We start from the raw sequence: 27,438 nt of genomic DNA on the forward strand, positions 1-27,438 counted from the left end.
GGATGCGACTGACCGAGGACCGAGACCGTCGAACGCGGCGGAGATGGCGTACCCGTGCGGAAGGGCTAGGGGAAGTAATTGCTCAGCAGCACACAACAAAACCAAAACAGCCAGTGGACCATGGAACCACACATTGAAAGTACTCACCGGCACCGCCAGACTACTACCCTGCATTCTGCCGAATGAGCCATATGAGAGCTTCTTCGCGTGGTTGGTTTGCGGAGTTCTGCTGAGGCTTTCAGCTAGGAGACTTTTTGGCTGAGGACCCCCGGCACCGGGAATGGGCTCAGCGAGAGACTGTTTCACCGCCTTTCCCTTATTTGCGTCCATGCTTTCGGGAAGTACGATTCGGTGGAAGCGGCGGGCTTGGATGTGGGAGCTCGGGGATTTTACGTTGGAGGAATTTGAGGCGTTGCACAACGACGGGAAAAGTGAAATCAAGCTACGAGGGAGTAGTAGTCCAGACAGTAGAGTAAGTCCAAGAATTTCGGATGAACTGTCGATACGTAGAAGGTGGTTGTTCTGCGATGTTTGGCAGCAAACAAGGCAAGTCGGTTCATGAAACTCATGTCATCAGAAGAGCAAGCGGACGGACGGCGTGACTCTGTGGCGGCGCCCCAATCAACTGCCTCCCAAAATCATCAGTGACGTTTACAGAACAACCTGCGACATCTCGACCCACAACCCCATCACATCTTGCGCTGAACAAACTGGACAAACGATAAAGATGTCAGCGACGTTCCACTCCCTCTTCCACTCCGCCCGCGAATACCTCAACCCGCTCCTCAAATCCTCCAAATTCAAGGAAACCGGCGTCCTAACCCCAGAGGAGTTCGTCCTCGCCGGCGATTTCCTCGTCTACAAATGTCCAACCTGGTCTTGGGCGGCCGGCGAACAGACAAAGAGGCGCGAGTACCTCCCAGCAGATAAACAGTATCTTATCACGCGGAATGTGCCTTGCTTGCAGAGGATCAAGGAGTATGGCGCGGCAGGCGATCAGGATGGTGGGGAGATGACCGTCGAGGACGGGGAGGACGGGGGTGGGTGGGTCGCGACGCATAAGGATAGGGAGGTGCGGAGGACTGGTGATGGGGAGCTCATAGCAGATATCAGTGACGATGAGGAGGATGGTGCAGTTGATGCAGTGGAGCACATCAGTTCTGGGCTGCAGGCGACAGATATCAACGGCCATGGGAATGCTGATTTGGGACATGCGGGACATGAACGATCAAGCGTTGACGCAGGTGCCGATGATGACCAGCCAGATTTCGATGACATTCCGGATATGGACGATGAGGATGAGTTGGCCGGTGGAGTGGTGGAAGAGGAAGACCCAGCGGCGTTGCCGACGCCGCCAAAACCATCGGCCTCGCATGATGACAAAGTCCTGAAAACGAGGTGCGTAGCAGGAGAGAACCCCCAGACTCCACTTCCCCACCTAACCTCCATGGTCCCCACAGAACATACGACGTCTCAATAACCTACGATAAATACTACCAAACCCCGCGCGTCTGGCTCTTCGGCTACTCCGAGCACCGCCACCCGCTCACCACCTCCCAAATCTTCGAAGACATCTCCGAAGACCACGCCCAAAAAACCGTCACGATCGAGCCCCACCCACACGAAAACGTCTCCATGGCGTCCATCCACCCCTGCAAGCACGCGAATGTGATGAAGAAGATTATTGATCAGATGATGGAGGCGGGGGGAGACGAGGGGAGGGAGTTGAGGGTGGATCAATATTTGTTGCTGTTTTTAAAGTTTGTGGCGAGTGTTTTGCCGACTATTGAGTATGATTGTGAGTACGGGGGTGTGGGCGGGATGGGGTGGGGCTTTGACGGGGTCGTTCTCGGAATCTCGCTGACTTTTTATCCTCTGCTCTCCGCAGATACGACATCCATGGATTTGTGAAGTCGATAGACCGTAGTCGAAAGCGCGTTGAAGAGCGCGACTCATCTGTACGTAGTTAACGTTAGACAACCAATTAGCTGTATCTAGTCTGCGCTCCGCGTAGAATACACGGCTGCGCAGGTGTTTTCAAAACACCTGCCGTCGCAATCTGAAGGTTGCCACGATAGGGAAAGAAAGGAGATGGTTTGAAGAAACCGGCGGCGTTGCGTTCTTCCCCATCCGATCCGTGCAGACACCCAAAGGCACACTTACAAAAAGCACAAGTGAAAACGAGACTCTATGATTCAGATTATTAATACAAGAAACGGAAACTAGCACACGAAAGAGAAAAGCAAAACCCAGGCGATGCGTCCTTGCCCGAAAGGAATACGGGGAAGAATAATGTCCCAAAAGCAGGGAGCTACGGCTACGTGGGTTTGGTACTACTATACAACTTGAGTTGGGATGAGATATACGCCGCGCGGGGAGGAGCAGAAGATGGAGCAGGTAGAGCCTTGGTAGAGCCCTCTGTGCAAACTATGTGCAAAAGCAAGAGGAATTCTGCATAAACTATGTGCAACAGTCCAAAGTCCGAGGTCCGTCTGGTGGCAAAAGAAACGCCGAGGGTAGAAAGTAGTTGTAGAATCGTGGGCAAAAAAGGGACATCTCAGATCCGGCTGAGTGAGGCGACGCTCTTTCTAGGGGTGGGCACAGCCCTCATCGCGTCAGGTCTATCGGTGTTCAGAAGCGGTGGCACTGCTGCTAGGGATCTTGGCGCTAGTCGTTCCCTCAGGGAACGAGTCGTCGACGGAGTTCGGGTCGGCGGGCGCTTCGCCATAGGCTTCCTGTCCGGCGGGATAAGCTTGGTTGGGGTAGCCGTAATAGGCATCGTAGCCTTGCTGTTCGGGGTAGTATCCTTCGTAGCCCTGCTGTTCAGGGTAGTATCCGTATTGCCCGGCAGCTGCACCCGGGCCGGACGTGCCGACGGGCATGTCGTAGTACTGGTACTGTTGGTTCGGGGCGTAGTAGGAGTTCGGATCGTAGGTCGATTGATAGTACGCTCCCGCGGGTAATGGCGTGCTTGCCTGGGGTCGGCTGGCCGTCAGACCGGCGGCGGCGGCGGCAGCGACCATGGGTGCACCACTGGCAGCAGCGACGGGAGCAGCCGCTGATGGTTTGCTGACGTTACTACGCCAGAGAGATCCGTGACCGCTCGGGCTAAAATCAAGCGTCTGTCCGTTCTTGACCCGCTTATCCCTCTTTCGCCGCACGCAGAAGAAAATGGCGGCCGTCACTACCAACGCACCGATCACAACGACGATACCCACTATGGCGGCGACAGGCAAGCCTGAGCTGCCGCTGTTCGAGGCGTTGGGATCACCATTCGCTCCGGCCGTGTTTGTTGTTGGAGTCGGGCCGACCGCGACGGATCGGCTAGCTTGGGTGGGTTGCGCTGGCAACGAGGGTGTGGCGCCTCCAACCACCGTGGGGGCAGGTACTGAAACTGAACCCACAGAAGTCACCGACGGACCGGCTGGAGTAGACCGAGGTCTCGTGGAAGTTACCGCAACCGTGATTGTCGTGGGAGCCGGTGGCTGCGGCGCCGGTGTGGTCGGGGGCGGCTGCGGCGGCTGTGTTGGAGGGGGGTTAGGCTTAGGGTCATCATCCGAAGGCTTTGGGGTCGGGGGAGGTTGTGGTGTCGTCCTAGGCGGCGGGGCAGGGTCGGTCGTCGGGGGCCTTGGGTCGGCCGCCGTACTTCGGGTAGCCATTGTGCGTACTGCTCGCTAACTCAAATCCTCAGACGAGTGTGTGAATTTGGTAAGTTACGGAACCTGTGGGAGAAAGTAAGGAGGCCTCCGTCAAAGGTGCTAGTCGAGGATAGGTGGTTGAGAACGTGTGCGAAAGGTCTCAATGGGAAGGGGGCCGTTCGTTCTGTGTTGGTTGCTGTCCAGCGCCTGTTCCTTCCCTGTTCTTGTCTCACGCCGGCCGAGCAAGCAAGCGAAGAAGCGGCAGAGGGGGGGGTCATGTCTTGTCCTGATGAGTCACTGACTCCTGATTGAGTGGCCCAACTCAAAATTGTCCCTTACCGCGTAATTACAGCCACTACTGTATCACTCACCGCCGTACCTACATACTCCCAGCGCTTTCTAATTTATTTCCGCCCGCTCAAGGAAATAAGTGTGCACATATGCTGTACGCGCGCGTCTCACATTCCGAGCCGTTAAGAAACGTTTCATAACCAACGCGCGCTTGCAACCCTTTCCGCCCCCAGCAAGTTTTCGGCTCAGCGAGACAACTCCCACAAGCGCTTCCATTGGAACGTGTTCGAGTACATACCTGCCACCATGCTCTCGAGACGACTACCGCGCCTTCCTTTCTCCTCACCATTATTAGGATGCTTCTCCGGCGGGACACGGCGGATGGCATCGGGGTCAACGAAGCAGCCGTTCCAAGTCGCAGTAGATGGACCCGCCGCATCAGGCAAAAGCTCGACAGCACAGGCGGTAGCATCACGTCTGAACTTGACGTACATCGATACCGGGGCGTTGTATCGAGCCCTCACACTCAAAGCGCGGGCATGGAACCTCGACCCAGAACGCGATGCGCTCGCTATCGCAAAACTGGCAAAACAAACCAAGTTTGCTTTCCGTACTGCTGAGGAAACGATGACGGTGGCCGGGGTAGAGATTCCAAAGACGATAGTCTACCTCGATGGAAAAGACGTATCAAAACAGATCCGATTACCGTCGCTTACTAAAACTGTGGCCCCATTTGCGAATATACCCGAGGTTCGAGACGTGTTGAAGGGGAAAGCACTGGCATTGGCAGCCGGGGAAGATGGAGGGCTTCCGGAGGACGGGAAGCAGATAGAGTCGGAGTTGGACATGTTCGCCAAGGAGAAGGATGGGTTGGAGAGACAACTCCTAAGAGCGCAGGCGGTGGACGACGTGGAAAGCATCAAATCGTTGAAAGCGCAGATTGCGGAACTGGACGAGATCTGCGACTCGCTGAAGGACGAAAGTGAACCTGAGGCTGCAACTCCGAGCTCAAGACCACAGACTCTCGGTGTGATAATGGACGGGCGGGACATTGCCACAAACGTCCTCTCCAATGCCCAGGTCAAGATATTCCTTGAGGGCGACCCTACCGTTAGAGCCAAAAGACGGCTGGAAGACTTACGGCAAGCGCATAAAGATGTGCCGAGCTTGGATGATGTCGTGGCAGACATCAGGAACCGTGACCTAGCCGACACAAAGCGGGCGGTGGACCCTTTGGTAAAAGCTGAAGACGCTGTGGTCTTGGACACGTCTGAGTTGACGCTGCAAGAGCAGATTGATGCTGTCGCCGACATCGCTAGGAAGAGTATGCTCGCCCATGGCATACCCGCGGACAAGATTTCGTCAATATAGAATGCGGCGTAGGACTTGCCATCATGTAAAGCTATATGGAGTGTGATTATTGACTATGTAATGTAAAAGCTATCTACGACATTCGATGTTGAAATGATACGATGGCGACTATGTAATGTTCACCGCTATCTAGGCTGAATGCAACGTGGGCAGGTTATATGGAATGAGATGCACGACTAGGGATATACAGTGAAAGTGTCATGAAAGTTGGAGTTCGTTTGCTTTCGGTGTGACGACACCGTCTCACAAGCTTGGAGCCGGCGGCGAAAGTTCAGCGTCTTTCTTCAGCTCCTCTGCGTTCGGCTTAGGACCCTCATCGACGAAAGCCGGAGACTTGGCAAACGTCTGCACCAGAAGGTTGTGGAACCGCTCAGGCTGCTCGGTTGCGAGCACATGTCCGGCTCCCTTGAAAACTTCCAATGGGCACCCGATGTGTTTCGCGAGATGGTGGGAGTTTGAGGGACGGATGATCTGGAAGTCGAGGTTGTGAGGATCCATGAATGCCCGACATAATCCAGTCCGCCTATGATGCTTACCGAGTCCTCCGTGCCGACCATGACCAAGGTAGGTATGCCGAGCTTTCCGATGGTATTCAAGCGACTTTTGGAGACGTAATGCTTATGGATCGCGCCCAATTGACCTTTACGAGACAGTTCCGATTGGACGCCCTTAGCTTTCGTCATTCCACGCAAGTTCTATATAGAAGAAGGTTTAGTTGGTGACCAGAATAATTGAGAGCGTTCTTCAACAGCCATTGTTTACCTCGTAGATCATGTCTCGGTTGGTAGCGAAACCACTGCCTTCCGGAGCCTTAGCAGCTAACCATGTCTATCAGGTAGGAAGCTAGATGAGTTGCGTCGGTCGTGCTACGACTGAGGAGGACTGATGACTTACTGTCGGGTACAGCAACCTGGCAAAGCTCTCCATTTGCTGAAGTTCGGTCCGTTCACCAGGAACGAAGAGAATCTGGAAGAAAGTCCACAATGCCAATGCCTGTTCAGAGTCGGACGTTAGCGCCGTCCGAGCTTCCAACTCCAGAAACAGTCATGCACCGGGAGACTTACTGGAGGGATGGTCATGCCCGCATGCGTGGAAATGAAGACGACAGCCGCAAATGTGTCTTTCGGGGCCAGAAGAACAAGTTCCTGCGAGATCATGCCGCCTGTGTGGAACGAAGCCGTTCAATTCCATATTTCACATATGCAATCTGCAGCTCTTTGAACCTAGCACGTACCCATGGAGACACCGGCCAAGAACACATTGTTCTTCCATCCAAGATGTTGCAGCAACTCGTAGGCATCCATCGCCATATCTTTCACGCTGATACACGCATTGATGTCAGCCTTCAGAACTTGTTCTACTGTTCTCGTCAGTAATCAACTTACGTATAACCAGGACCCGGCTTGTCCGACTCCCCAGCATCCCGGTTGTCGAATGTACAGATCTCAAACCCTCCACGAGCTACCAGCTGCTTCACCGTAGAGTCCCACGCCCTGAGAGTTCCGCTAAGGCCTACATGTTATAAACATCCATGAATATGCGACTGTCCGCAATATCCAGGGTATCAAAAAGATGCGCTTACCCATCACCAAAAGAACCTTGTTCGGCCCAGAGCCGGCGAGCTCATAACAGAGCTTGTATGGACCACCGGAAGGCCGGTCTTGAGCGACGGTGCAGAATTGGGAATTGTTCGTCATGCTTGCAAATTGTGCGGGAACTGGCAATGACACTGGGAAGACGGTTCACAGTGCAGCTACGGACGGTATTTGAAGCCCTTCGCAAAATAAGGAATGGAATTTGAGCCGCTACTAACAGCCGTCTAGACTCTAGACTGTAATATAAAGCCTTCGCCGTCGGACCTCAGAGGCTCACAGACTCCGGCGGTCCGCTCAGCGAAAGTGCGACTTTGGTGGTGCTGTCAAAAGTTTCGTGTGCGACTATGTCATCAAGATCGTGTGTTTCCGCGGCTAAACCGACGTGCCGCCGTAAGTTGGAGTCGTGGATATCCGCGTCCTCTCTCTGCGAAAAAGTTCATGAACTCACACCCATTGCAGTTGGGTCATCGTCAAGCCAAAACATTTGGGAAAATAAGTTCGAAGGAAAATCCTGGCGAGCTCTTGTGAGAAAGGTGGGACCCTCTGCGTCGGACTGGGGGTTAACCCTGGTGCTTGTGATTCCAAGTAAGGTAGGACTGTACCGCCATTCGAGGACGCTAGAGGCCAGGCCTGGGAAGATCTGCTACCGGTTTATACTGTACCTCAGACGGTATGCTAGCGTCTGATCTACCACGTTCACCAACAACTATCGAACACTAATCTTGTCCTTCCCTGATGTCCAGCAGTAAGATGAGTCGCAGTTACAGTTTCACCCAAGAAAGGGATGGTATTCGTGAGATCCTATATGTCAGCAGTGGCGGACTTGAAGGAAACGGGAGTGTCAGCGAGCCGGATATTATTGGGACCCTCATGGAAGGCTATCGGTGTTTTGAACAGACACCATGATGGTGGCGTTATTGAGGAGGCATTTTATCTGTTCAGGCATAGGACAAACCCAGGCAAACGCAGGAGGTATGTTTCAGCCTTCCTCTTGCCTTGAGCGTGCTTACATTGCTTTCCAGGTGGTATCGTTGGAGCGGCGAATATCATCACCCATGCGCCTGAGAAACCCGACGGAACAGTGCATTGGTCGTCATCCGCCGACGTGCTGATGTGTTTTGACTTCCTCCAGTAGTGGAGGGAATCATCAGAAAGCCGGAACGACAATACGTGAAGCCGCTTTGAACGGGTTTCTGGAAGCCTGTCTCCCGCACATTCGTCATGCCAGAGTGATTTGTCCGACAGCAGACGCTGGAAAGTAGCAAAGAAATACTTTATGCAAGCTGAAGTATGTGATGGGAGAGGAAGTAGATAAAGTGACAGACCAAACAAGGGCATCTGTCGGAGGTCGCAATCCACTCTTGTTTGATCTCGCTTCGAAACGACGATCGATGTGGCGAAGCCTGCTCCTGTCGGGTTCAATACGAAGAAAGGGAAGATGCATATCGTACCTACACTTCCACTTTCGCGAACGGGTACTGTCTGTACAACCTGTCCATGCATGTGCAGATGTGTGTGTGTACTGTACATGTGTGTATGTACAATTCGATATCGCAGCACATCTGGTCGCACCCACGAAGTCCTGAGGACAAAAAAAAAGAGTTGGAAAACTGCCAAACGCGTGTGCTTATAGTTTGAGCACTTGAGAACACGACCACCCGCCTGTGGCACAATGCCCGCATTTGACTCGCCGGCCATCGCGTAAAAACGCTGAGAGTCGCGTCATGTCTGATTCACATGGCGGAGATGGCAAATCTCCGCCGCGGACAGCTGGGATCCAATTTTGCAGGTGTCTATCCCGATTCCCCACCCCCACAGGGGCTCCGGCGGCCCATTCCCAGATTCCCCACCCCCACTGCTTGGGCCGTGAGAGATTCAACAATAAAACCCGAAATTTTTGCCATGTGCGAGACAGATCGCGTGCGTTACCCCACTGATTGCACCATCGCACGGCATCCAAATCTGCCCTGAACAGCTTTCCCCACAAAACACACACGCACAAGAAGCATATGTATGCGGCATTGGCAACAGCCGGCATTGAATCGAAGTATCGATATATCTGAACGAACACGAACGAGCAACCGAACAGTCTAGGCGAAGGTCACCGTCAAAGCCTTTCAATGGCAACCAGCCCCTCCACCGCGAAGACCATCAGCGACGCTGTTGTCAACATGCTTCCTGCCGCGAAAGCCGCTAGCAAACGGTATAAGTGCAACGACTGCGAGCTAGCCTTCCGACGCGCAGAGCACCTTTCTCGGCACGTCCTGACACATAGCGGAGATAAGCCTTTCCCGTGCGGAGTGTGCTCGAGGGGATTCTCCAGGGTTGACGCCTTGCGAAGGCATGCTCGGATCCATGGGCCACAGAATTCGCGCGCACATTTCGGCGGGCAGGCGGGGGACGAGGGCGAGTCGTATGGACAGTCGATAGGAAACAGCGAGCGTTGGCAGCAGGAATCGATTGGGCCTCAGAAATATGCTGGTGCGCTGCCAGCCGTTACGATACCACGCATCAAACCTTTTTCGGAGGGTATAGCTCGACCTTCAGACCGTGATAATACATCAACAATCAGACGCGAGAGGACGACTGGCGGGATTTGCCCTACACAGCTGCGTCATCTGGCCAGTACGATAGTACTCCTCGTCCGGAATGGTGATAGAACGATGTACCAATGCCCTATCAAAGGTGAGATTGTCTGGGCGTATCGCAGGCTCCTATCCGCCATCGTTCTAAACCTCCATCTTTTAACTCGCTAGGATGCAAGTCCTTGATCACTGGCCATCACCTGTCTTTCCACCTTGAATTCAGAAGGAAAGGCGACAAAGCTCACTCCCAAATACCTATCCATACCAACTCCATTCCGTCGCCGCATCACCCTGCCGAGTGTCTCACTCTTGGGAGGAAAGATCTGATATCTTTCATTGATCACATCTTCGAACGACACTCGATCAGTTCTTGCCGAGACTGCGGGACCTCTCACGACCGCGCAGAGTATTACTCAGTGGAAAATGCTCCCTGTACCGTACACACCTGCAATCCCGATGCCAGCGGGACTGATGACGAGGGGTTGGCTGACTCGGCAGTGGAGAGACCGAACACCGTGAAGCAGACAACATTAGGAGCCGTACTCGCTGGATCCTTGACCTTGACAGTCTTTCAATATACTCGGACGGCCTCGACGGCAGAAAGCACCTGGCAGTCCGTTGATCGGAATAAGGTGGACCCCTTGGCGATTTTGGCAGGCTGCGCCACAGACGAGCTGAAGCGGTTCACGTCGGCGTCCTCCACAATGACACCCATGCGTTCATGGTCATTAGCTCCTTCCCCAACACCATTGCACCGGCCACCTCAATCATCTTTTAGCGCTGCTCCTTCGCTCGCAATGGCCACCGCCGCGGAATCCCATCGCTTCAGGATACAAGACCTACTGAATTGATATCACCCCTCCCTATATGCTACTGTCTATCTCTTCTCATGTATAAGAGAAGTGATAGTTGCGCCTCTATACCAATCGTCTGATGTCGCACTTGTTACCCGATCTAGGCACTGGATGTCTGTATTTGTAAATATATCTTTGCATGCCTATGTGTATTGGATCCCTAGCTGGAGTCCGTCGCTTCCTCCGTCTGTCGCCAACATTGCATTTGATGGCCTTCGCAACTTCGCACTCACGGCGGACCCGGCGGAGCTTCATGTCGGAACACGCGGAGCCTCGAATTATGTGGTTTTAGTAAGCCGCGTCAAAGGCGGCAATCGCGCCATGTGAACTGGCAATCACCGATAAAAAGAACCGTCGGTCCAAGTTTACCTTCCCAGAAACGATCGACACAACAACTCGAGACGAAAGCAAACAACACACCAACTTCAAGATGGCGAAACCTGACAACGTAGTGTGCGAGGACGGCGTATGCCATATCGACTTCTCTAAGAAGAAGAATGCCGGACAGTCATCGTCTGGAACACCCTCGGAGGATGCGGCCAAGATAGTCGAGGAGAAGATCAACAACAACAAGGTTGTCATTTTCAGCAAAACCTACTGCCCGTAAGTTACTTTCATTGTACCACCGCCTTAGAATCTCAGATCTGACCCTTTTTCTATTCGCTTGATCATAGATACTGCGATAAGGCTAAGGCATTATTCAAGTCGAAGAACGTAGCCTTCGATCTAGTAGAGCTGGACAGCGTAAAGGACGGCGAAAAGCTCCACGCATATTTGAAGGAGAAGACCAACCAGTCGACTGTCCCGAACATTTTCGTGAGCAAGCAGCACGTTGGAGGGTTCAGCGACCTATCAGAGTTGGACACGAAGGGAGAGCTTGCCAAGCTTCTGCAATAGACTAGGTTATCGGACAATAGAATGTAGGAGCAGGCGACATATGTATGTCGAAGGATGGTGCACAGGAAAATTCAATCGAGGGCTCCCCCCACTTTCATGTGATGGTGTTTGTCAAGGCGCAGGATAAACAAATTTATCAATGTGCTTTGAGCGAAAGGTTGAGAAAAGAAGCCATTGTATGGGCATTGGCGTGTGTTCATCCGCTGTTGCTTTTGTTGGCTTTCCTGCTCACGAAAACGATTCTCCCTCCCGGACGTACTGTACGCTCTCAGGGGAGATCAATTTCAATATCAACGCCAGGGGTCAGGCCGAACCTCGCGTGAAGGTGCCACTTCTGCCACTTGCTACTCTGCTTGCTACTGGTAAAAGTCATCACGCCGATCGCGTTTTTCCCACCAGGCCAACACCTCGAAAATGGACGCGGAACTGCGATGCAACAACGTGCAATGCCGGAAAGGGTTGGGCAGCAACGCCAAGGCTTGCGTGACAACCTGCAGCCGTAAGTGGGGGGCCGTGCATCCCGTTTTCTTTCGGAATTTCACGCGCGTGGTTCAGATATCTTTTGCGTTGACTGTGCCGAAAAGGCTTTTACTACGGCGTTGGTCTGGTACGTGGCATTGACCAGCTTCTCTAGCGAAGGATAAGAGGCAAGGCTTAGCGCTTTCCGTTCTCGTAGTCCGGCATGTGAGAGTTGTTTGACGGAGGGGTGAGCACTCTCCCACCCCAGTGACTCGTGGGGAAAGCTTGACTGACGCAGTTTCAAGCGACGATATCGTCTTCACCGAGCTGAATCCAACCGAGGACTACAAATCGGTTAGTCGCCCTTTTGAACAATACTCGAGGCAGAAGCTAGCTCACGCTTTTCATTCGACTAGAGCGTCTTGGCTGGACTGAGGCCCGAAGGTAGTATACGCCGTCGCCCAAAGGGAGTCTTCCACGCTTACCTTGAATACGTTTTCAGTCATCATCGAAATCGCGAGTCGGGGATTGAGGTACGCTTTGCGAACATCAGTAGCTCATAAATGTGTCATCAGTCTATAGAATATTCTCTTCGCAGCTTCTGGGTGTATCAAGTGACGCAAGAGGGATGCTTCCAAGAAATGGTTTACAAGAATCTGTCCGAAAAGTACAGTCAATTAGAGAGACAGGTGCAGACAGTCGTTCGAGAGGCGAACCAGGAGATTCAAGGTTAGAAATGGAGCGGCGGTTGATCTATGGGACATGGAGACTTACATTCACCTTCGTAGGACTTCGAGAAAAGCTATCTGGTGAGCATAACACTTATTCCACAGGGAATTGCCCACTTGCACCAAACTCAAACCCATGTGTCAGTTCTGCAAAAGGATCAAGAGGTGGAGAAGCTTCGGAATCATGAATTGGCGGAGCAATATGCGGAGAAAGGGAGGCATTTTCAAAAGCTTCAGGTTTTTCTTTTTACGCTGGGGATGCTGGGATCCTCAACATCGATAGGCTCACGCCCGCCCCCAGCATATGTATGACAAACTCAAACGGCGAAGCCTACTGGGCCAACAGCAACATTCGACCAACAATGCAGCTGCATCGGTTCAGCAAAACGTCCCTGCACCCGCATTCGGACACCCGAACCCTAAATTCCCGGTTCTGGTAAGCGTGACACCTACTTTTTGCGTCCTCGCTCACCTCATTTATCGGCTGCCTTTCAGAATGGGTCGAACATGAACATGGCAGGATTGGCGAGTGCGCTAGAAGGTGGCGGCGGACAGGGTTACCAACGTCCGTCGATGTCGGCGCAAAATTCCCTTCACCACCAGGCACCGCGACCACTTCACATAAACAGGGGAGCGCCATCTGCTGGCAACGCACCGATCTTCCAGCCCAACCGACAAATCTTGACTGCCTCTATCCTGAATAATGCTCCTACGAACATGGGCGGCCTTGCTCAACCTGGTTTACCACATCGCAACGGTCCGCCCATGAATCACTCTATGAACCGACCGATCACTCCCTCACTATCTAGAAATATGCCTCCGGATTTCATAGGATTTGGGTCTGGCCCTGGATCCGCTAACCGCCCACGTCAGAATTCGGTGCCTCGAAGCCCGGACGATGGAGATCGAATGAACGGGGCGTATCAGTGGGGTTCTCACTAATAGATCCTGCGACTTCTTACTGTAGCCACCTATTACGTAGATCCCCAATTTGTTCAAGTTGCACCTCCTCAAAACACAGACTCTTGTTTATAAGTTGATATAACTACTTCTGACGCCTTTTTCGTTTATGGCTTTTTCTTTTATAAATCTACCCTATGCGTTGCGAGTCTCGGATGTAGCGACGCGGTCAAAGCGTCAAAACGCGCCCCCTCAAGGCCCTCCTGGCTGACCCTCGTCGAGGAAGCCACGTTTGGAATCCCAGTATGGAGCACTTTGTTTCCGTTGGCTCTCGATTTCAGTTTGCCCACCATACAGTATTTTACAAGGGTCGTGCTTCGCCCCGCTCTGTCCGTGCCCGTTCAGGCAGTCCAAGCAAAGTCAGCGGCTTGCAGTTAGCGGCTTGCACTTCGAGAGCGCATTGGAAGATGTTTCGAGCAGTGCTAGGCCACGCAAGGCCAGCGTTCCGTAGCGGATCTCAGCTTGAGGTCCGCCGAACGGTTTCAACCAGGGCTGCGGAACGAACACCACCTACTCCGCAAACTCACGTTCCGGTCCTTCTTTCTGAGGCGGTTGGCCATCTCGTCAAAGGAGTGGAAGGGGTGGACACGTCCCGACAGAGGATCTTTTGCGACGCCACCTTTGGAGCAGGTGGGTATACACAAAGGCTACTCGATACCGTCGACTGCAAAGTCATCGCGGTGGACGTCGACCCTGTAGCACATAAGCGGGCTGTGGAGCTGTCTCAGGAAGGCGCTTACGCGGGGCGTCTACTGCCGGTTCATGGGAGATTTGGCGATCTTGTGCCTTTGGTTCAGGCGACTCTCAATTCTCAAGGCCAGTGTCTAGACGGTATTCTCTTCGACATAGGAGTATCATCGGGACAACTGGACGAGGCTCATCGAGGATTTACGTTCAGGTTTAAGGGACCTCTAGATATGCGGATGGCATCGACTGGGGACGGAGGCGATTCGGGGAAGCTTCTAGACCATTCGATCACGGCTGAAGTCGTGGTCAATCAATTTGCGGAGGCAGACCTCGCGAACATAATTTACGAGTACGGCGAGGACAGAATGTCACGCCGGATTGCGCAGGCTATAGTGAACGCAAGAGCAATCAAGCCGATTACCACTACCGTGCAGCTGGCAGGCATTGTTGCATCAGTGGTTCGCGGACGGTATGGCGCGCGAGGGGAGGGTTTCAAACATCCGGCGATGCTTACATTCCAAGCGCTGCGGATCTACGTCAACGATGAACTGAACCAGCTGCGAAGAGGATTGAAATCTGCGGAACTGCTTCTTCGACCAGGAGCGCCTCTCGTGTGCGTCTCTTTTCACTCTCTGGAGGATCGAATCATCAAGCAGTTCATGAAGAAATGCGCAATCGATCAATCGGGTGCGCACACAAGTCCAAGTATGGCCGACACGTCTCCATTCGTGTCTCCTGAAATGGACGAGCTCGACGTTGACCTGATGTCCCGGCGGGGGCTGGATGCGATATCCTCCACAAGGGAGGCCGAAAAGAGCAGGATAAGAGAAAAGAGGCAGAAGTATGAGAATACCGACAAAAAGGTGGCTGCGTGGGGCCATGGCGGCGCAGACGTCGAGTCAGATTCAATAGATGAATTGCCGCTAGCCCCAAGTTTCAGTATCCTGACGAAGAGAGCAGTCAAACCTTCTCGAGAAGAAGTCTACAACAACCCACGATCTCGCTCCGCAAAGCTGCGAGCGGCGGTTCGAACGGCTAATCCACCATGTTTCCCATACGAGCTCGGTTGAACACCGACATGCATTCCGCTCGAACTGGAGCGGTGATAAACGGACAGCCGACCCCCTTGTCGGTCATGGACGGGTCTGAGGGTGCCCGCATAAATCTGCTTACCTCCGCAACCGTTTCCGCCGTGGCAGCCAGTGTGACCGACCGATTCGCGGACCCTGCTGGTTCATCAGTGCCCCCTTTGCATTACGCCTCGTTGTCTCGAGGCATCGCCGATCTGGGTTCACTCGTCCCGTTTCGGTTCATTTCGAGAAGCCTCTGCGGCGTATCAAATTGATCCACTGGTCGTCCGGGAGGCGAAACACCTATGTTAAGGCCATTTGTCACTAGGCAAACAAGACACCCCCATACACTCAATATACCCTAGAGAGACCCCATCCTGCACCTTTCTATCAGTTGGGATGAGAGTTGCTCTTTCAATTCACCTGTCAACTGATATGCGGATATTGAATGAGGTTTTGCGGAAACGCAAAATATATAGTAGATCAGCGACTGATACAATGCAGCTTCAGTGTGCTTTCTGTTGCGGCCGTATCCTTATTCAATCTGAGCATACTGCTCGGCCTCCATGCTTTTTGTTTGCCCTCGGTAACTAGCTGTATGTTTGATCGAAGACAAGCTTCGTCCCACTTTGTGAAGACTCGAAGTTCCAAAAAGACTGGAATTTGTGAGCAGTTGGAAACGCGTTATCGACGCGTTTTGCAAGATTTCAGACCCACAGCCGAGGCTAGTGATATATCGAAAATCAATTGGACGAGAAGATCAGTACAGGCTTTTTCGTTGGGCAATAGTGGAAGTTGCCAATTCACGATCAATTTTGACTTTTTGACTTTGAAAAGGAAAGCAGAAAACTGTACTGCGAACGATGGCAATGTAACCGCTACGGGCCTAAAGACTGGTAGCGACGATTGATGCAGGTAATTTCAGGCCAAAAGTATGATTGCATGAATAGCGACCGATGGATATATGCAGACATGGTATACAAAAAGAAGAAAGATACCCGAAGCTCCTTCGCCGACAGGCGAGCAAACCCAATGAATGGAAGATCACGAATCGGACGGCAACCGTCCTTCCTGTTTCCAAACGCTGCACTCTAGGTCCGAGGGAACCATAGCCAACGCATCGTGAAGAGGCGGAAGACTGAACGCGTGACTTTGCCGGCCTGGTTGGCCGGTGTGGTCGAGAACGAGGCTGCCCAATTTCAACGCAGGAGCAGAAGCATTGTGATGACTCTCGGGCGCCCAGCGCCATGGTGAGTTTACGGTTTGCGCTCCATGCGGTGTGATGTGCAAATGTCGATGTTGTGGTGGATGGTATAATGCGTCGAGCGATGCTTTCCGAACTTGCTGCGGATATTCCCGGTGGGTATGCTGATGTGATGATAAATGGCCGGGACGTTCCTGTGAGCCGGGAGGAGGGGAATTGGAATACCCAGAGTCTCGGCGAGGGTGTATCATTTGGCCATCTTGCACATGCTTGACCTACGGGTAAGTGGTGCGTCAATATCACCTTCAACGCCGGCATGGTCATAGATAAACGGAGAGTATACCATTGCGACATCAGAGTCTGAGGACTCATACCCTTGCACACCATGCATAGGAATGTAGTTGGCCAACGGCTGATGGAAGGATGATTCAGCACTACTGAGGCGTCGAGCGGCAGCAGAGGGTACAATTGGCGACGGCAGCCGTCTATTCCAAAGTTCCGCACGGGCAGGCTGATCCCTGGCGGTGTCGATGATACCATGTGCAACCATTCTTCTTTTTTGGACACGATATACTCTGCCCTCCTCGTTGTCAAAGCCCAACGATTCTTGCGAGGCTTCGAATTTCATGACCGGAGAGTTCGGGTGCGACTGGCAGTTTTCGAGAAGAGCGGTGCATAGGCTGGACAAGATGTCCAGCTTATCCCAGCCTTCTCTTTCACCATGCATGGAGGGCGCAGAAGCAACAGTGGAACTTCCATTCAAAGACTCGTCAGTCATGGAGTCCCCGTCGTCGCTCATGTTACATGAGTTATCCTCCGTCTTGTCAATGTCATCATCCGAGTTGGAGGTCGCCAGCGACTCCGCATCGTCTATGTCTTGCGAGTACGAATCGTTTTGCGATAACGGGGCCTGGTATTGCTGGGATCTTACCCCCTTCCGTTGGCGGGGTTTCCTAACAGCGACTTCTGACTCCTCTGTTTCCGAGCGTTGTCGCCTATGGTTGGAAGATTTCCGATAACCTGCCTCGCTCGGAGACTTCAAGGAGGTCGTGTCGGTTCCTTCCTCATCCCCGTCCTTGCAGCGTTTGTAGGGTCCACGGCTGACCCCTTTCTTGCGTTCCTTGCGTAAGGAATCGTGGCATGAATCCTCGATGCCGTATTTTACGCAACGAGGGCACGGTCGCACTGTCTCACATTTCTTGCAAGCCTTTTGGCAGTTTACTATAGGACAAAAAAGTACAGTGAGATTCATCTGTGCGATCAAGAGAGCTGAATGCCCACTATCCCAGCAGGCACCGCCGCTTACCACAAGCATTCTTCACTTGCTTCCTCTTCTTCGGCCACTCCTCTTCTTTGCTGGCAGCGGAGTTTCTTGATTGATCAGTCACGGTGCTCTGGCGCCGCTTTACTGATCGCGTAGAATGATGGGACGTTGAGCAAAGGTCGGATGTGTTGCTAAGCGTCGAGTTTTCTTTCTTGACTTCAGGGGACGACCGGCTGGAACGCTTCCTGGAACGACGGACGGTGGCATCGGGGGACATGATTTGTGCAAAAATCCGCGACAATGGATGGGAAATGGAGACCTGGAACGAAAGAAATGTGTGAAGATCATGGATCAAGACTGTGTATAGGCCAATAGAGGCGAGTGCGCGGGGATTGACTGATAGGTGGGACGGGGCGCAACACTTTTCAAACTTACGCTTTGCCGGCTGTGTGTTGCAATAACTTCAGGCTCCGATCGTACTTGCCAGGAAGAAGTCGGGATTATGTTTGCGGATTTGAATCTGAAGATTAGAGAGGAAGGGTCCGCAATGGTATCAGAGAGGAAGTCAAAGCAGTGAATACCGCTACCCTTCAGAAGCGCACGTTACCCTCGTTTAGTGCACGGAAAGAGTAATGCGGCTTGTCGGAGTGTCAATTCGCGAGAGTCCCGTCCCGTTAATGATAATTTCCAATAGTCCCACGCGACAGTAGTTTTTAGGCTTGCGTCAGAATCTTGCGAAGGAGAAGCAGGGCTTCGAAGAAGGGAGAATTTACGACTTCTAAGAGAGAGGGGCGATTTGTTTATGTTTAAGCTCAATGGATGCCTTCATAGGAAAGAGGGCTTGGAACGGATGTATAGAAGCCCATCGTTCCTTTTGCGCCTGAAAGCGTGCCCGAGGCCTTTAAAGGACAGCAATCGATACCTGCGTATGCTTCTTTTCCTTGACCCTGTTGAAAAACGGCGGTTCGGTGACTCGGGGTGACTAGGCAAGGCACGTAAATCACGCAAGAAACTGGTAGTTGGGCGACGAGTATGGAGCGTGGCTTCGTGTGGAGAGAGTTGGCTGGAGCAGCGTAAGGCTTCGTTTACAGCGAGTTTGCGCGTCTCGCGAGCGGAGGAGCGACAGCAGGCGACGTCTATATTTATTGGAGGAAGCGACGCTGGTGTCTGCCGGTATATGAAGGATGTACTGCGGGGATGGCCTGGGCTGAAGGTTTTTGAAGGGGAACGCGGAGGTCTGGTCCTCAACCAAACGGAGTTTGAATTCAGGGCCCGCTGAGAGCTCGACTGGATCTGGAGGCGTTATTGGGGATGTGCCCGGAGAGGCGGAACTGCAGAGCTCACAAAGCCACCCAACTTGAACGTCCGGTTACATGGACGTTACATTACAGCTAACTCGAAAGGTTGATTGAACGTGAAAATTGCAGTGATGTGGCCTGCATGTCACGGTGGTCACTCCGACTGGACTGGGTCACCTTGCATTGGTGTACCGAATCTAATATCTATGAACTTCAATTCAAGTTCACATTCGCGCTGTGCTCTGTTGGCGACGGGGATGTCTTTGTGGAACAATCTGACGAGGGGCATAAAGCGACTCCGAGGACACGCAAGGCGGGCGCCTCCCTCCTCGCCTCTTTTTCAGGGGCAGTCATCAGGACTGCATTCCGATCCAACTCCGACAGTCAGCCAGGGTTTGACCGGCTTGCGGGCGATACATGCACAGTTGTACAATCATCACTCGTAACCTACCTGTGCAGGTGCATGTTGAGCAGCCACAACAGACGCACAGATGATATTAGATTGATGAGTATCCAGAAGGGATGGGCAACACGATTTCTTTGCAAGGCGAATCTGTCCACATGGGCAGGACCATGTGCATTTGAAAGCATTGGCTTAAATGAGATCCAAGTTGAACAGTTGGCTACGTTCCTAAGTGCATATATATTATACAGACTCCGACTCGATGGAAAACCGTCCGGTGCGCTTTTTTTTGGCAGACTTCCTTGCAGCCAGGATAATACTGTATTTGAACAAATGAACACAACTTGTAATGAATCGTTGATTATTGGCAGGTGCCAGTGGCTCAGAGGACCAGATGTACTGTATGTAGTACCACTACGCGTGACCCTGGTCCCTGACAAGTAACGTCCCCGCTGGTGCGGCATGGCAGAACCATCGCACCGCATTGACAATGCTCGACATGAGCCGTTGCCGCCTATATATGAGATGGATGACTTGCGCCTCCAGAGGACCAGAGGAAATCAATAGGACTCAATCATGGATGCCCTGCCATCATTGTGGCCATCGCCGCCCTTTCCGGCGTCCGCGGCGGAATCTTGAAAGCTGATAGAATATATATGCGGTACTTCCGACGCGTTGCTCGAACATGACAGTGTTTTCTGTGCAACGACATGACCCTTCTACGGCAACAACCCACACACAACTCATTTGCGAAACTCCGCTCGCGCAGATCCGGGCGGTAATGCTTTGCGCAGTACCATAAACTCGCGGACTTCGACTTTTCGTCGAACTCCAACGTTTTGCAATCCCTGTTCATTTTCCGAGTTTGTTCGGTGCGTTTGAGGCGGACTACTTGTAGATGGGTCTGAGATTGCGAGTTGCTCAGAGTACATACGCACATACAGTCATGGGGGGTCCAATAAAGCTGTGCCCCTTCTTGAAATAATCACCGGCTGCCACAACGCCAAAATTCACGTGAGTGACCGACATTGATTTCAATTGGAGGGGGGGCACAGCTTCATGGACCCTGACTGTAAATTCGGCTCCGCTGCAAGACAGATCTCGTAAAATCTAATACATGTACTGCATGTATAGCCTCAACTCTGATGGAAAATGGCGCCTGAGTATAACATTGGGTTGACAGGAGAAGCCACACTGTCGAATTCCCCTCTTTCTTGAAACGGCAAGGAGCTTGCGGCGCGGATCCCTTGCGCAGCAGCACAGACGCGCTCAACGAAATCGATGCGTCATGCCGCACGGGGGCGTCAGAGTGATGATGAGCCTGTTCCTTGGCTTTTGCCAATGTATGGCTGTGGGCTTTTTGCATTTCCCAGTTCGCAAAACAGAAGGGGCCCAGCGCAACCCCCACCAACCCGCCCAGATAAAAGGAAGGAAAGAGACCGAGAACTCCGCTGCATTCCTCAACAAACGAAAACTTCCCCACGCAACATTTCGCCATTCCCACAGCTTTACGCACCCAAGCAACAACGTCGCAACAATGAAGGTCACTGCTGCTCTCGCTGTCCTCGCCACCGGCGCCGTCGCTGTCAGCGCTCAAGCTGCCTCCCCTTTCAACCCTGCTACTAGCGCGGCCTGCCAGCAAAGTCTGCAGACTCAGCTTATCGGCGGTGAATGGACAACGTCCTGCGGTCTTGCCGAAGGTATCGCCGCCGGCGTTGGTGCTGCCCTCAGCGGCAACATCACCGCTACCACTGCGATGGCCGTTTTGGACAAGACTCTCACTCAGGCGAACCTCGACAAGATGTGCGCTGACGCTTGCAACACCGCGCTCACCACGTTCGGCCAGACTGTAACTCAAGCTTGCGGTACGACTCCCATCCTGAACCCTGCCGTTGCCAACGGCCTCGGATCGGACCCCACTGTCCAGAAGATCATCACTTCCCTTCAGGCCGGAGATATCGCGGCGGTCATTCAATATCTTCGCCCCGGTGTCTGCGTCAAAGACGCCAACCAGTACTGTGCTCTGACCCAGTACCAAGCTTACAAGAGCAACCCTGCATCCCTGAACAACAGCTGTACCCCCTGTATCCAGAAGCAATACACAGCCGTCCAAAACACCGCCTCTCTTCCGGCCTCCATCAAGCCGGTCGTCGACCAGGGGCTCGCAACCGTCAAGTCCACCCTCGACGCCTGCCCCGCTGGAAGCACTACCGGCTCTGGCTCAAACTCCAACTCTACAACCGCCGCCGGAGCTAACTCTGGATCCCTTCGTGTTGCTGGTTCCGTTGCCGTAGGCCTTCTCGCCGGCGCTGTGTCGTTCGTCTTGGCGTAAATCCCTTGTAATACATTACACTACATACAGCATTTTGTAAATTAGGAGATCTTGAACCAACTTTCTGGTGTACATCTAAACTCAAATACATTTGCGTGACTATTTTGGAAGTATTTGGGGTTCTTTGAAAGTCAGAAAGTTTGGTATGAGATACCCCCTCGCTCCTGGAGTTGAGCGGAGCATCTCGACAGCATGGAAAAGCGGCGTACAGTAGGCTGCCAGATATCTGGTTACGACGCCCCAAGGACACACCATTCCGAGCATAGCCACCGGCTCAAGTTGCCGACCCCCATGCAAACCCTTTCAGCACGACCGCTATAGCCCACGGCAAGACTGACAGCCGGCCGGTGACTTCTGGGTCCGTCGTAACGAGATATCTGGCAGCCTACGACCACCGCCTCCTCTTTCTGGGGAAAGTGCTTAGCGCAGTCGCATTGACCAATGCGACGGCATCCGATTTTGACAGCGTGACGCTGGAAAACGCCCAAAGGACCGATTTAAAGTCGTGGGGAAAAAGAGGAATCATCATTCAAAAATGAACAGAAAAGAAACAAAATCCATGAGTATATTGTACAATTCCGGGTCGGGTGGAGCTCTCTCCATATCTAGGTCCGAAGTCCGGTGCAAGTATCTATCTACAGTTTTCACAATCTATATACAACATCCGAAAAAAAACTAAGCCAATTCGTTGTGTGTCCGTGTGTACTACGCCGTACTCTCAAATCCCCGCTCGTCTAGTATCCGTACTTCTTCCTGTGCGCCATCTTGGCCTGTTCGGCGGCCTTCGCTTGGTCATACCGGTTTTGATTGTGCTGGTTGTACTTGTTCTGTTCTGCAGCGGCGGTTGTTGCAGAGGCTTGGACGGTGACGGTTTGGGTCATCTCGACGGTTTTCACCATCTCAACGGTTTTCACCATCTCGACAGTTTGCGTGACGGCGGCAGCGCTTTCGGTCTTGGTCTCGGTCATGGTGTGCGTGACGGTGGCTTGCGCGGCGCTGACGGTCTGGAGGGCAGTCTGGGTCACGGTCTGGGCAGCGGCGCTCTCGGTCTTAGTCTCGGTCATGGTGTGCGTGACTGTGGCTTGCGCGGCGCTGACGGTCTGGAGGGCAGTCTGGGTCACGGTCTGGGCAGCGGCGCTCTCGGTCTTGGTCTCGGTCATGGTGTGAGTGACTGTCGCTTGCGCGGCGCTGACAGTCTCGAGGGCAGTCTGTGTGACGGTGAGGGCAGCGGCGCTCTCGGTTTTGGTCTCGGTCATGGTGTGCGTGACTGTGGCTTGCGCGGCGCTAACAGTCTGGAGGGCAGTCTGGGTGACGGTGAGGGCCGCGGCGCTCTCGGTTTTGGTCTCAGTCATGGTGTGCGTGACTGTCTTCGCACCGGCGGCAGCAGTTTCCGTCTTTGTCTCAGTCATAGTGTGCGTAACCGTCGCTGCAGCCGCATTGGCGGTCTCCGTCTTGGTCTCGGTCATCGTGTGGGTAACCGTTGCTGCTGCGACGTTCGCAGATTCCGTCTTGGTCTCGGTCATGGTATGCGTAACTGTTTGGGCATCAGCGGCAGCGGTTTCGGTCTGGGTGACGGTCTGGGCTTCGGCAGTCTGAGTGATCGTCTCGGGGGCGACGCTAGCAGCGGCTTCGGTCTTGGTCTCGGTCATTGTGTGGGTAACTGTCTCGGTAGCTCCCATTCCCATTCCCCTGTCGCCGCCGACGGTCTTGGTCTCGGTCTCGGTCATGGTGTGGGTGACGGTTTCCGTGGCTAGTGCCTTGTCGCCGCCGACAGTGGTGGTCTCGATCATCGTGTGGGTAACGGTTTCAGTGGCGGCTGCGTTTGCGCCGTTGTTGACGGTCTCGGTAGTTGTCACGGTCTCTGTCGCGCCTCCCGAGCCACCATAGCCACCATAGCCACCATTTCCATGACCATTCCCACTTCCATTGCTGCCAACGGTCGTAGTTTCGGTAACTGTGGCGGCGGCAGCGCATGAGGCCGCAGAGTTGACATTGGATGAGTCGGCGGTAGTAGATGCCGCTTGGTTGGCGACGAAGGTGGTTTGGGTGGCAACACTTGGGTCGGCGAGAAACGTGACGGTAACAACATCTCCGGACACACCTGCCGAAGCGGACGCTGTGAAGGTTGCGTCTGTGACGCCTCCGAATGTAGCGGTGGTCTGGTCGCCAGAGAAGGTAGCAGTTGTGATGGCAGCTGAAGCAGATTCGGTAGCAGTTGTGATGGCAGCAGACGCAGATTCAGAGTTGACAGCCACAACCTCCACGGCCGCGGATGTCGCACTAGCAGATGCGTCGGTGGAAGACGTGGAAGAAGCCGCGGTGGAATCAGCGTTGGCAACTACTTCGACGCCTCCGGTAGCGGCCGTGGTAGCAGATGGAGTTGAGCTTTGGCTTGAAACGTTCGGTGCGCCAACGTCGACGATCTCAACGCCAGAACCAGAGGACTGGATCTGCTGAGCTTGGCTAGCCACGTTGTTCGATGGGTAGTCCGATGGTGGAACGCCGATGAGCGGGGCGCCGAAGGATGTAGATAGCGATGCCAGCGTCGCCGCGGCGGCAAAGAGGAATGCTGAGCGCATTTTAGTCTGACTGTGCTTCGGGAACTAGCGCTGTGAGCAGGAGAAGACGGTTGAACTTGGTATGTAAAGAACGAAGAAAGAGGGTCGTTCGAGAAAGGATAGTCTTGCTGAGCGTGAGCAGAGGACGGACGAGAAACCCGGCAGCTTATATACGATTCAGAATCAGGCGGTGGGAAAGCTCCGTGGGAATATGGGAATCTGGGAGGCACGAAACCAAGGAGGCGTTTTGAGAATGCAGCTGGGCCAGAACGCTATTACGACGGGCTCGCCAATTGGTGGATAGCGAGCACAGCCGTCCGTTGAAGTTCCATACGTTACGTACATATGCAAGTGCCACCGCCATCGCATCCCCAGCGCCGCTTGCCGGCCACCACCGCTTGTTGAGTCTTGTTTCAAACAACAGACATGGGTGGGTCGAGTGGGAAGCCTGCTGTGGCGAAACGGGGGCGAAAGAGAAGACTGGCCATTTTCGAATTAAGACGGGGTGATGGTGACTTCGGAGTTTCAGGGCAGAATTAACGCGTTTCAAGGACCCCGTGCTGTCACTTGCTGTCAATTGCAGACTCGGTGACGAACTTGGGGCGATCCGCACAAACCCCATACAAGATCCTACGGGGATCCCGAATTCAACGGTTATTGTTTTTCGAGACTGCTTCAAGCAAGCTGCGATTCTCATATGGAAATTGGGGCTGAATGAGACATGGAAGACAATCGCAGACAATCGTCAAGCGACAAGTGTCCATATACTGTAAGATAGACTTGGGGGTCCCAGGCCCCTTTCGGATCCTCCCGAGACTGCGTGCGAGGAGTGTATTCGATCTAGCTCCCTACATTACAGCGGGATCTGATAGCCCGCGCCGGAGCTCTCAGCATCCCGTGTACCCAAGGACGGAACATTCTGCATGTGCGCCCAAACTCCGTATCGAATCTGGTCAAGTGGGTGGGAACACAGTCGACGCTCCCACACAGGGCCATGAGCTTTACTAAGCTTCTTCACCGATGCTTCGGAAAATGATTCGAAGTGAAGAAGGACTTCGAGCTTGCGTTCGAGAATCTGCGCTGTAATGTCCAACATCACGTATGCATATTTGTGAGCTAGCTTCCTCCTGCGGCATCACATCCCTCTTTGAGGAGACGTTGATGCAATCACTCTGAGCCATAACTTGTGTGGCCATCACATGGGAGAGCTGAGTGATTCATGGCCGTGGGCAGAAATAGATCTATAGAGCTCTTTTGGGTCTCCTCCACTAGACCGTCGGCATTCTCCCAAATGACCACTGCATGATTCGACTGCCAAAAAATTTCTGCATGATTGATCTTGAGCTTTGTCCAGATGCACTTGCATACACACTCGGAACTGTGAGCAGAACAAGACTGCGGAGACACGTCCTCTCATAAGCGATCCCGATAGGACATACGAGGACTTTGTTCAATAGGCGGGGATTTATGAGAGTGTGATTTCGGAAATCTGACTTCTTCGAATATGGGGTGTAGCGAACATCAAATTCCTTCTCATTGTTCGCCATCTTTATGTCCCACATTCCAGCTTCCAACTGGAAGATTATTTGTATAAAGGGGCAACAATCGTGCTCAATAACCTTTAGGAGGCGAACATGCTCCGCCGACGGTGTACTGATTTGCGGCTGTGATCGCCTCTTCTTTGCCACCCATACCAATTCCGATCGAGCATCCCACACGCCCTCATGATATGTGCGATGCAAAAATACGTGCGCGATACTTTGTATTACTACAAGGAAGGAAAACGGACCACGCACAGACTGCTTCCTCCACGAATGATGCTAATTCTGCTTTTGCGGCATTACTCTAATCCCATCCGTAATGATCTAGTGACCGTAGGTGGCCAATTGCTGAGTGACGGTAGAAAGCTCCTTCTCGACCTTCTTGGCAGCTTGGCCGCGAATGCGGAGGAGAGCCCTCTTCTTCTCGTAGTAGGCGTGGCTCTTAGTCTTACGCTTCTCCTCGAGTCTCTCGACGACGTCCTGGTACTTCCATCCAAACTCGGTGGAGATACGCTTGAGAACGGTGAATTTGCGACCGGGGGAAAGACGGAGGACACGGAGAGCGGCGGGGACGACCAAACGCTTCTTCTTGTCGAAAGGTGGGGGAACACCCTCGAAGACCTTCAGGCGCTCAAGAGCAGCAGCTCCACGAGGAGTCTTGTGAGGGATCATTCCACGGACCGTGCGCCAGAAGATACGGGAAGGAGCACGGAAGTGGAAGACACCACGGCTGGGGTTGACGACACATCGCTTGCGAAGGAAAGCCATGTACTTCACTGTTGAGGTTTTGATTTTAGCAACTTGATCTCCTCCCGTCTCCCCAAAGTCTTCATAAGCTCTCCACCCCGATAATTGTTGAACTTACACTTGTTGCGGAAGAAGGGACCGGTGATGTTGATCTCCTCAGCGCGGACAACAACGATCTTCTGTCCGTTCAACAGCTGCTTGGCGACGATCGAGGCCAGGCGACCCAAGAGGTGACCCTTGCCGTCAATGACGACTTCCTAAATAAGCGGGAAATGGCGAAAACGCCGCGGTGGAGTGAGTTCGCTGCTCCTCCGGGCATAAATTCTCCCCCTCATTTCGAAGTCTCCCGGAATTCCACCCAATTCGAGCACCTCCACTCCCACAGTTCCTCCCCTTAACCCCAGCGCCTTCTACCAACTCCGCAGCTGTCGGAGGTACCCTACACTCCGTAGTTGAATCACACCCTCGGTCGCTTCGCTCCTCCGTTCGCTTCGGCCGCTTCCCACGCCTCGAAAACCAATGCTCTCCCTGCTGCCGACCTAGGTATTTTCGCAACAACAAAAACATCTGGCCCAGGAGCTCACCTTCTGGAAAGTGGACATGTTCGCTTTGCGAGTAACGTTGCCGTGCGGTAATGACGACGTGCCGTTATCTGTTGGAAATGCAGCGAGAGCAGAATGGCGGCGGTTGACGTTCACACGACAAAGAAAAGTTTGCCTGCGCTAGGGGAGTCACGTGAGGAAGGAGCGGAGACATCTCCCAAGCTGATTGGCTGTCTGTGAGTCACGGCGGTTGGGATTGACAGCTTCTTGACGGTCGCGTCCTTCTCAGTGTGTTCTCCAGTTCTGCCATAACACATACGAAAGCACATAGATGGATTCATGGACGCAGTACAAGACATTAGGGAATGATGGGGCGTCAGGCACACGAAGAAGTTTATTGAAGTTGGAGGACCT

The 27,438-nt window shown here is 53.2% G+C and overlaps 14 protein-coding genes across 14 annotated transcripts; 7 read left to right on the plus strand and 7 right to left on the minus strand.

Moving 5' to 3' along the window:
- The first annotated feature begins 571 nt into the window (after positions 1–571).
- Positions 572–2,224, plus strand: EV422DRAFT_576669 (autophagocytosis protein). Its single transcript, XM_053073237.1, has 3 exons — positions 572–1,398; positions 1,461–1,798; positions 1,889–2,224. The coding sequence occupies exons 1-3, from the start codon at positions 728–730 to the stop codon at positions 1,909–1,911; spliced, it is 1,032 nt and encodes a 343-aa protein (XP_052928126.1). The 5' UTR covers positions 572–727; the 3' UTR covers positions 1,912–2,224.
- On the minus strand, positions 2,225–3,872 carry EV422DRAFT_519418 (uncharacterized protein). Its single transcript, XM_053069592.1, has one exon. The coding sequence runs from the start codon at positions 3,657–3,659 to the stop codon at positions 2,622–2,624; it is 1,038 nt and encodes a 345-aa protein (XP_052928127.1). The 5' UTR covers positions 3,660–3,872; the 3' UTR covers positions 2,225–2,621.
- A 438-nt stretch (positions 3,873–4,310) lies between these two features.
- On the plus strand, positions 4,311–5,300 carry EV422DRAFT_493187 (cytidylate kinase; the record flags this gene model as incomplete). The annotated part of the gene is made up of 2 exons (XM_053067653.1): positions 4,311–4,768; positions 4,943–5,300. 2 exons carry the CDS (start codon positions 4,311–4,313, stop codon positions 5,298–5,300), a joined length of 816 nt encoding a protein of 271 aa, XP_052928128.1.
- Positions 5,301–5,543: 243 nt separating this feature from the next.
- Positions 5,544–6,997, minus strand: EV422DRAFT_564947 (Alpha/Beta hydrolase protein; the record flags this gene model as incomplete). Its single annotated transcript, XM_053072249.1, has 8 exons — positions 5,544–5,771; positions 5,837–5,995; positions 6,063–6,128; positions 6,195–6,293; positions 6,365–6,462; positions 6,535–6,620; positions 6,686–6,812; positions 6,883–6,997. 8 exons carry the CDS (start codon positions 6,995–6,997, stop codon positions 5,544–5,546), a joined length of 978 nt encoding a protein of 325 aa, XP_052928129.1.
- A 338-nt stretch (positions 6,998–7,335) lies between these two features.
- Positions 7,336–8,480, minus strand: EV422DRAFT_519422 (uncharacterized protein). The gene is made up of 2 exons (XM_053069593.1): positions 7,642–8,480; positions 7,336–7,565 (listed from the first exon to the last, which is right to left on the minus strand). Exon 1 carries the CDS (start codon positions 8,423–8,425, stop codon positions 7,826–7,828), a length of 600 nt encoding a protein of 199 aa, XP_052928130.1. The 5' UTR covers positions 8,426–8,480; the 3' UTR covers positions 7,336–7,565; positions 7,642–7,825.
- Positions 8,481–9,093: 613 nt separating this feature from the next.
- On the plus strand, positions 9,094–9,249 carry EV422DRAFT_483207 (uncharacterized protein; the record flags this gene model as incomplete). The annotated part of the gene is made up of 1 exon (XM_053067336.1): positions 9,094–9,249. A coding segment is annotated over one exon (156 nt), but the record flags the coding sequence as incomplete, so codon positions are not given.
- Positions 9,250–10,587: 1,338 nt separating this feature from the next.
- On the plus strand, positions 10,588–11,426 carry EV422DRAFT_519426 (thioredoxin-like protein). Its single transcript, XM_053069594.1, has 2 exons — positions 10,588–10,937; positions 11,009–11,426. The coding sequence occupies exons 1-2, from the start codon at positions 10,765–10,767 to the stop codon at positions 11,229–11,231; spliced, it is 396 nt and encodes a 131-aa protein (XP_052928132.1). The 5' UTR covers positions 10,588–10,764; the 3' UTR covers positions 11,232–11,426.
- Positions 11,427–11,440: 14 nt separating this feature from the next.
- EV422DRAFT_519430 (uncharacterized protein) lies at positions 11,441–13,490 on the plus strand. The gene is made up of 11 exons (XM_053069595.1): positions 11,441–11,730; positions 11,787–11,838; positions 11,908–11,937; positions 11,996–12,044; positions 12,107–12,134; positions 12,193–12,223; positions 12,289–12,419; positions 12,479–12,499; positions 12,564–12,655; positions 12,720–12,854; positions 12,914–13,490. Exons 1-11 carry the CDS (start codon positions 11,646–11,648, stop codon positions 13,358–13,360), a joined length of 1,101 nt encoding a protein of 366 aa, XP_052928133.1. The 5' UTR covers positions 11,441–11,645; the 3' UTR covers positions 13,361–13,490.
- A 295-nt stretch (positions 13,491–13,785) lies between these two features.
- EV422DRAFT_493349 (MraW methylase family-domain-containing protein) lies at positions 13,786–15,135 on the plus strand (the record flags this gene model as incomplete). The annotated part of the gene is made up of 1 exon (XM_053067669.1): positions 13,786–15,135. One exon carries the CDS (start codon positions 13,786–13,788, stop codon positions 15,133–15,135), a length of 1,350 nt encoding a protein of 449 aa, XP_052928134.1.
- A 730-nt stretch (positions 15,136–15,865) lies between these two features.
- Positions 15,866–18,133, minus strand: EV422DRAFT_312819 (uncharacterized protein). The gene is made up of 4 exons (XM_053066203.1): positions 18,039–18,133; positions 17,646–17,922; positions 16,683–17,560; positions 15,866–16,614 (listed from the first exon to the last, which is right to left on the minus strand). The coding sequence occupies exons 2-4, from the start codon at positions 17,878–17,880 to the stop codon at positions 16,180–16,182; spliced, it is 1,548 nt and encodes a 515-aa protein (XP_052928135.1). The 5' UTR covers positions 17,881–17,922; positions 18,039–18,133; the 3' UTR covers positions 15,866–16,179.
- Positions 18,134–20,407: 2,274 nt separating this feature from the next.
- EV422DRAFT_312842 (uncharacterized protein) lies at positions 20,408–21,685 on the plus strand. The gene has a single exon (XM_053066204.1). It carries the CDS (start codon positions 20,593–20,595, stop codon positions 21,634–21,636), a length of 1,044 nt encoding a protein of 347 aa, XP_052928136.1. The 5' UTR covers positions 20,408–20,592; the 3' UTR covers positions 21,637–21,685.
- A 685-nt stretch (positions 21,686–22,370) lies between these two features.
- On the minus strand, positions 22,371–24,653 carry EV422DRAFT_576675 (uncharacterized protein; the record flags this gene model as incomplete). Its single annotated transcript, XM_053073238.1, has 1 exon — positions 22,371–24,653. Exon 1 carries the CDS (start codon positions 24,213–24,215, stop codon positions 22,371–22,373), a length of 1,845 nt encoding a protein of 614 aa, XP_052928137.1. The 5' UTR covers positions 24,216–24,653.
- A 490-nt stretch (positions 24,654–25,143) lies between these two features.
- Positions 25,144–25,703, minus strand: EV422DRAFT_519463 (uncharacterized protein). Its single transcript, XM_053069596.1, has one exon. The coding sequence runs from the start codon at positions 25,609–25,611 to the stop codon at positions 25,390–25,392; it is 222 nt and encodes a 73-aa protein (XP_052928138.1). The 5' UTR covers positions 25,612–25,703; the 3' UTR covers positions 25,144–25,389.
- A 2-nt stretch (positions 25,704–25,705) lies between these two features.
- Positions 25,706–27,180, minus strand: EV422DRAFT_519465 (ribosomal protein L13 domain-containing protein). The gene is made up of 3 exons (XM_053069597.1): positions 27,067–27,180; positions 26,601–26,739; positions 25,706–26,511 (listed from the first exon to the last, which is right to left on the minus strand). Exons 1-3 carry the CDS (start codon positions 27,082–27,084, stop codon positions 26,060–26,062), a joined length of 609 nt encoding a protein of 202 aa, XP_052928139.1. The 5' UTR covers positions 27,085–27,180; the 3' UTR covers positions 25,706–26,059.
- Positions 27,181–27,438: the final 258 nt, after the last annotated feature.

This window comes from Fimicolochytrium jonesii, assembly GCF_025526975.1.
Source record: "Fimicolochytrium jonesii strain JEL569 chromosome Unknown EV422scaffold_4, whole genome shotgun sequence".
Taxonomy (NCBI): Eukaryota; Fungi; Chytridiomycota; class Chytridiomycetes; order Spizellomycetales; family Powellomycetaceae; genus Fimicolochytrium; species Fimicolochytrium jonesii.

Bases quoted from the DNA above. Each gene is read 5' to 3' on its own strand.
- EV422DRAFT_519422 (XM_053069593.1), bottom strand. From the start codon at position 8,425: ATGTACAGTACACACACACATCTGCACATGCATGGACAGGTTGTACAG.
- EV422DRAFT_519430 (XM_053069595.1), top strand. From the start codon at position 11,646: ATGGACGCGGAACTGCGATGCAACAACGTGCAATGCCGGAAAGGGTTG. The intron at 12,656-12,719 runs GTTTTTCTTTTT...GCCCGCCCCCAG, and splicing joins GGCATTTTCAAAAGCTTCAG to CATATGTATGACAAACTCAA. The intron at 12,855-12,913 runs GTAAGCGTGACA...GCTGCCTTTCAG, and splicing joins ACCCTAAATTCCCGGTTCTG to AATGGGTCGAACATGAACAT.
- EV422DRAFT_312842 (XM_053066204.1), top strand. From the start codon at position 20,593: ATGCCGCACGGGGGCGTCAGAGTGATGATGAGCCTGTTCCTTGGCTTT.
- EV422DRAFT_576669 (XM_053073237.1), top strand. From the start codon at position 728: ATGTCAGCGACGTTCCACTCCCTCTTCCACTCCGCCCGCGAATACCTC. The intron at 1,399-1,460 runs GTGCGTAGCAGG...TGGTCCCCACAG, and splicing joins GACAAAGTCCTGAAAACGAG to AACATACGACGTCTCAATAA. The intron at 1,799-1,888 runs GTGAGTACGGGG...TGCTCTCCGCAG, and splicing joins GCCGACTATTGAGTATGATT to ATACGACATCCATGGATTTG.
- EV422DRAFT_519418 (XM_053069592.1), bottom strand. From the start codon at position 3,659: ATGGCTACCCGAAGTACGGCGGCCGACCCAAGGCCCCCGACGACCGAC.
- EV422DRAFT_519426 (XM_053069594.1), top strand. From the start codon at position 10,765: ATGGCGAAACCTGACAACGTAGTGTGCGAGGACGGCGTATGCCATATC. The intron at 10,938-11,008 runs GTAAGTTACTTT...GCTTGATCATAG, and splicing joins TTCAGCAAAACCTACTGCCC to ATACTGCGATAAGGCTAAGG.
- EV422DRAFT_519463 (XM_053069596.1), bottom strand. From the start codon at position 25,611: ATGAGAGGACGTGTCTCCGCAGTCTTGTTCTGCTCACAGTTCCGAGTG.
- EV422DRAFT_312819 (XM_053066203.1), bottom strand. From the start codon at position 17,880: ATGTCCCCCGATGCCACCGTCCGTCGTTCCAGGAAGCGTTCCAGCCGG. The intron at 17,561-17,645 runs GTAAGCGGCGGT...TTTGTCCTATAG, and splicing joins GCAAGTGAAGAATGCTTGTG to TAAACTGCCAAAAGGCTTGC. The intron at 16,615-16,682 runs GTATACTCTCCG...ACTTACCCGTAG, and splicing joins CAGACTCTGATGTCGCAATG to GTCAAGCATGTGCAAGATGG.
- EV422DRAFT_519465 (XM_053069597.1), bottom strand. The intron at 26,512-26,600 runs GTAAGTTCAACA...AAACCTCAACAG, and splicing joins TCCCTTCTTCCGCAACAAGT to TGAAGTACATGGCTTTCCTT.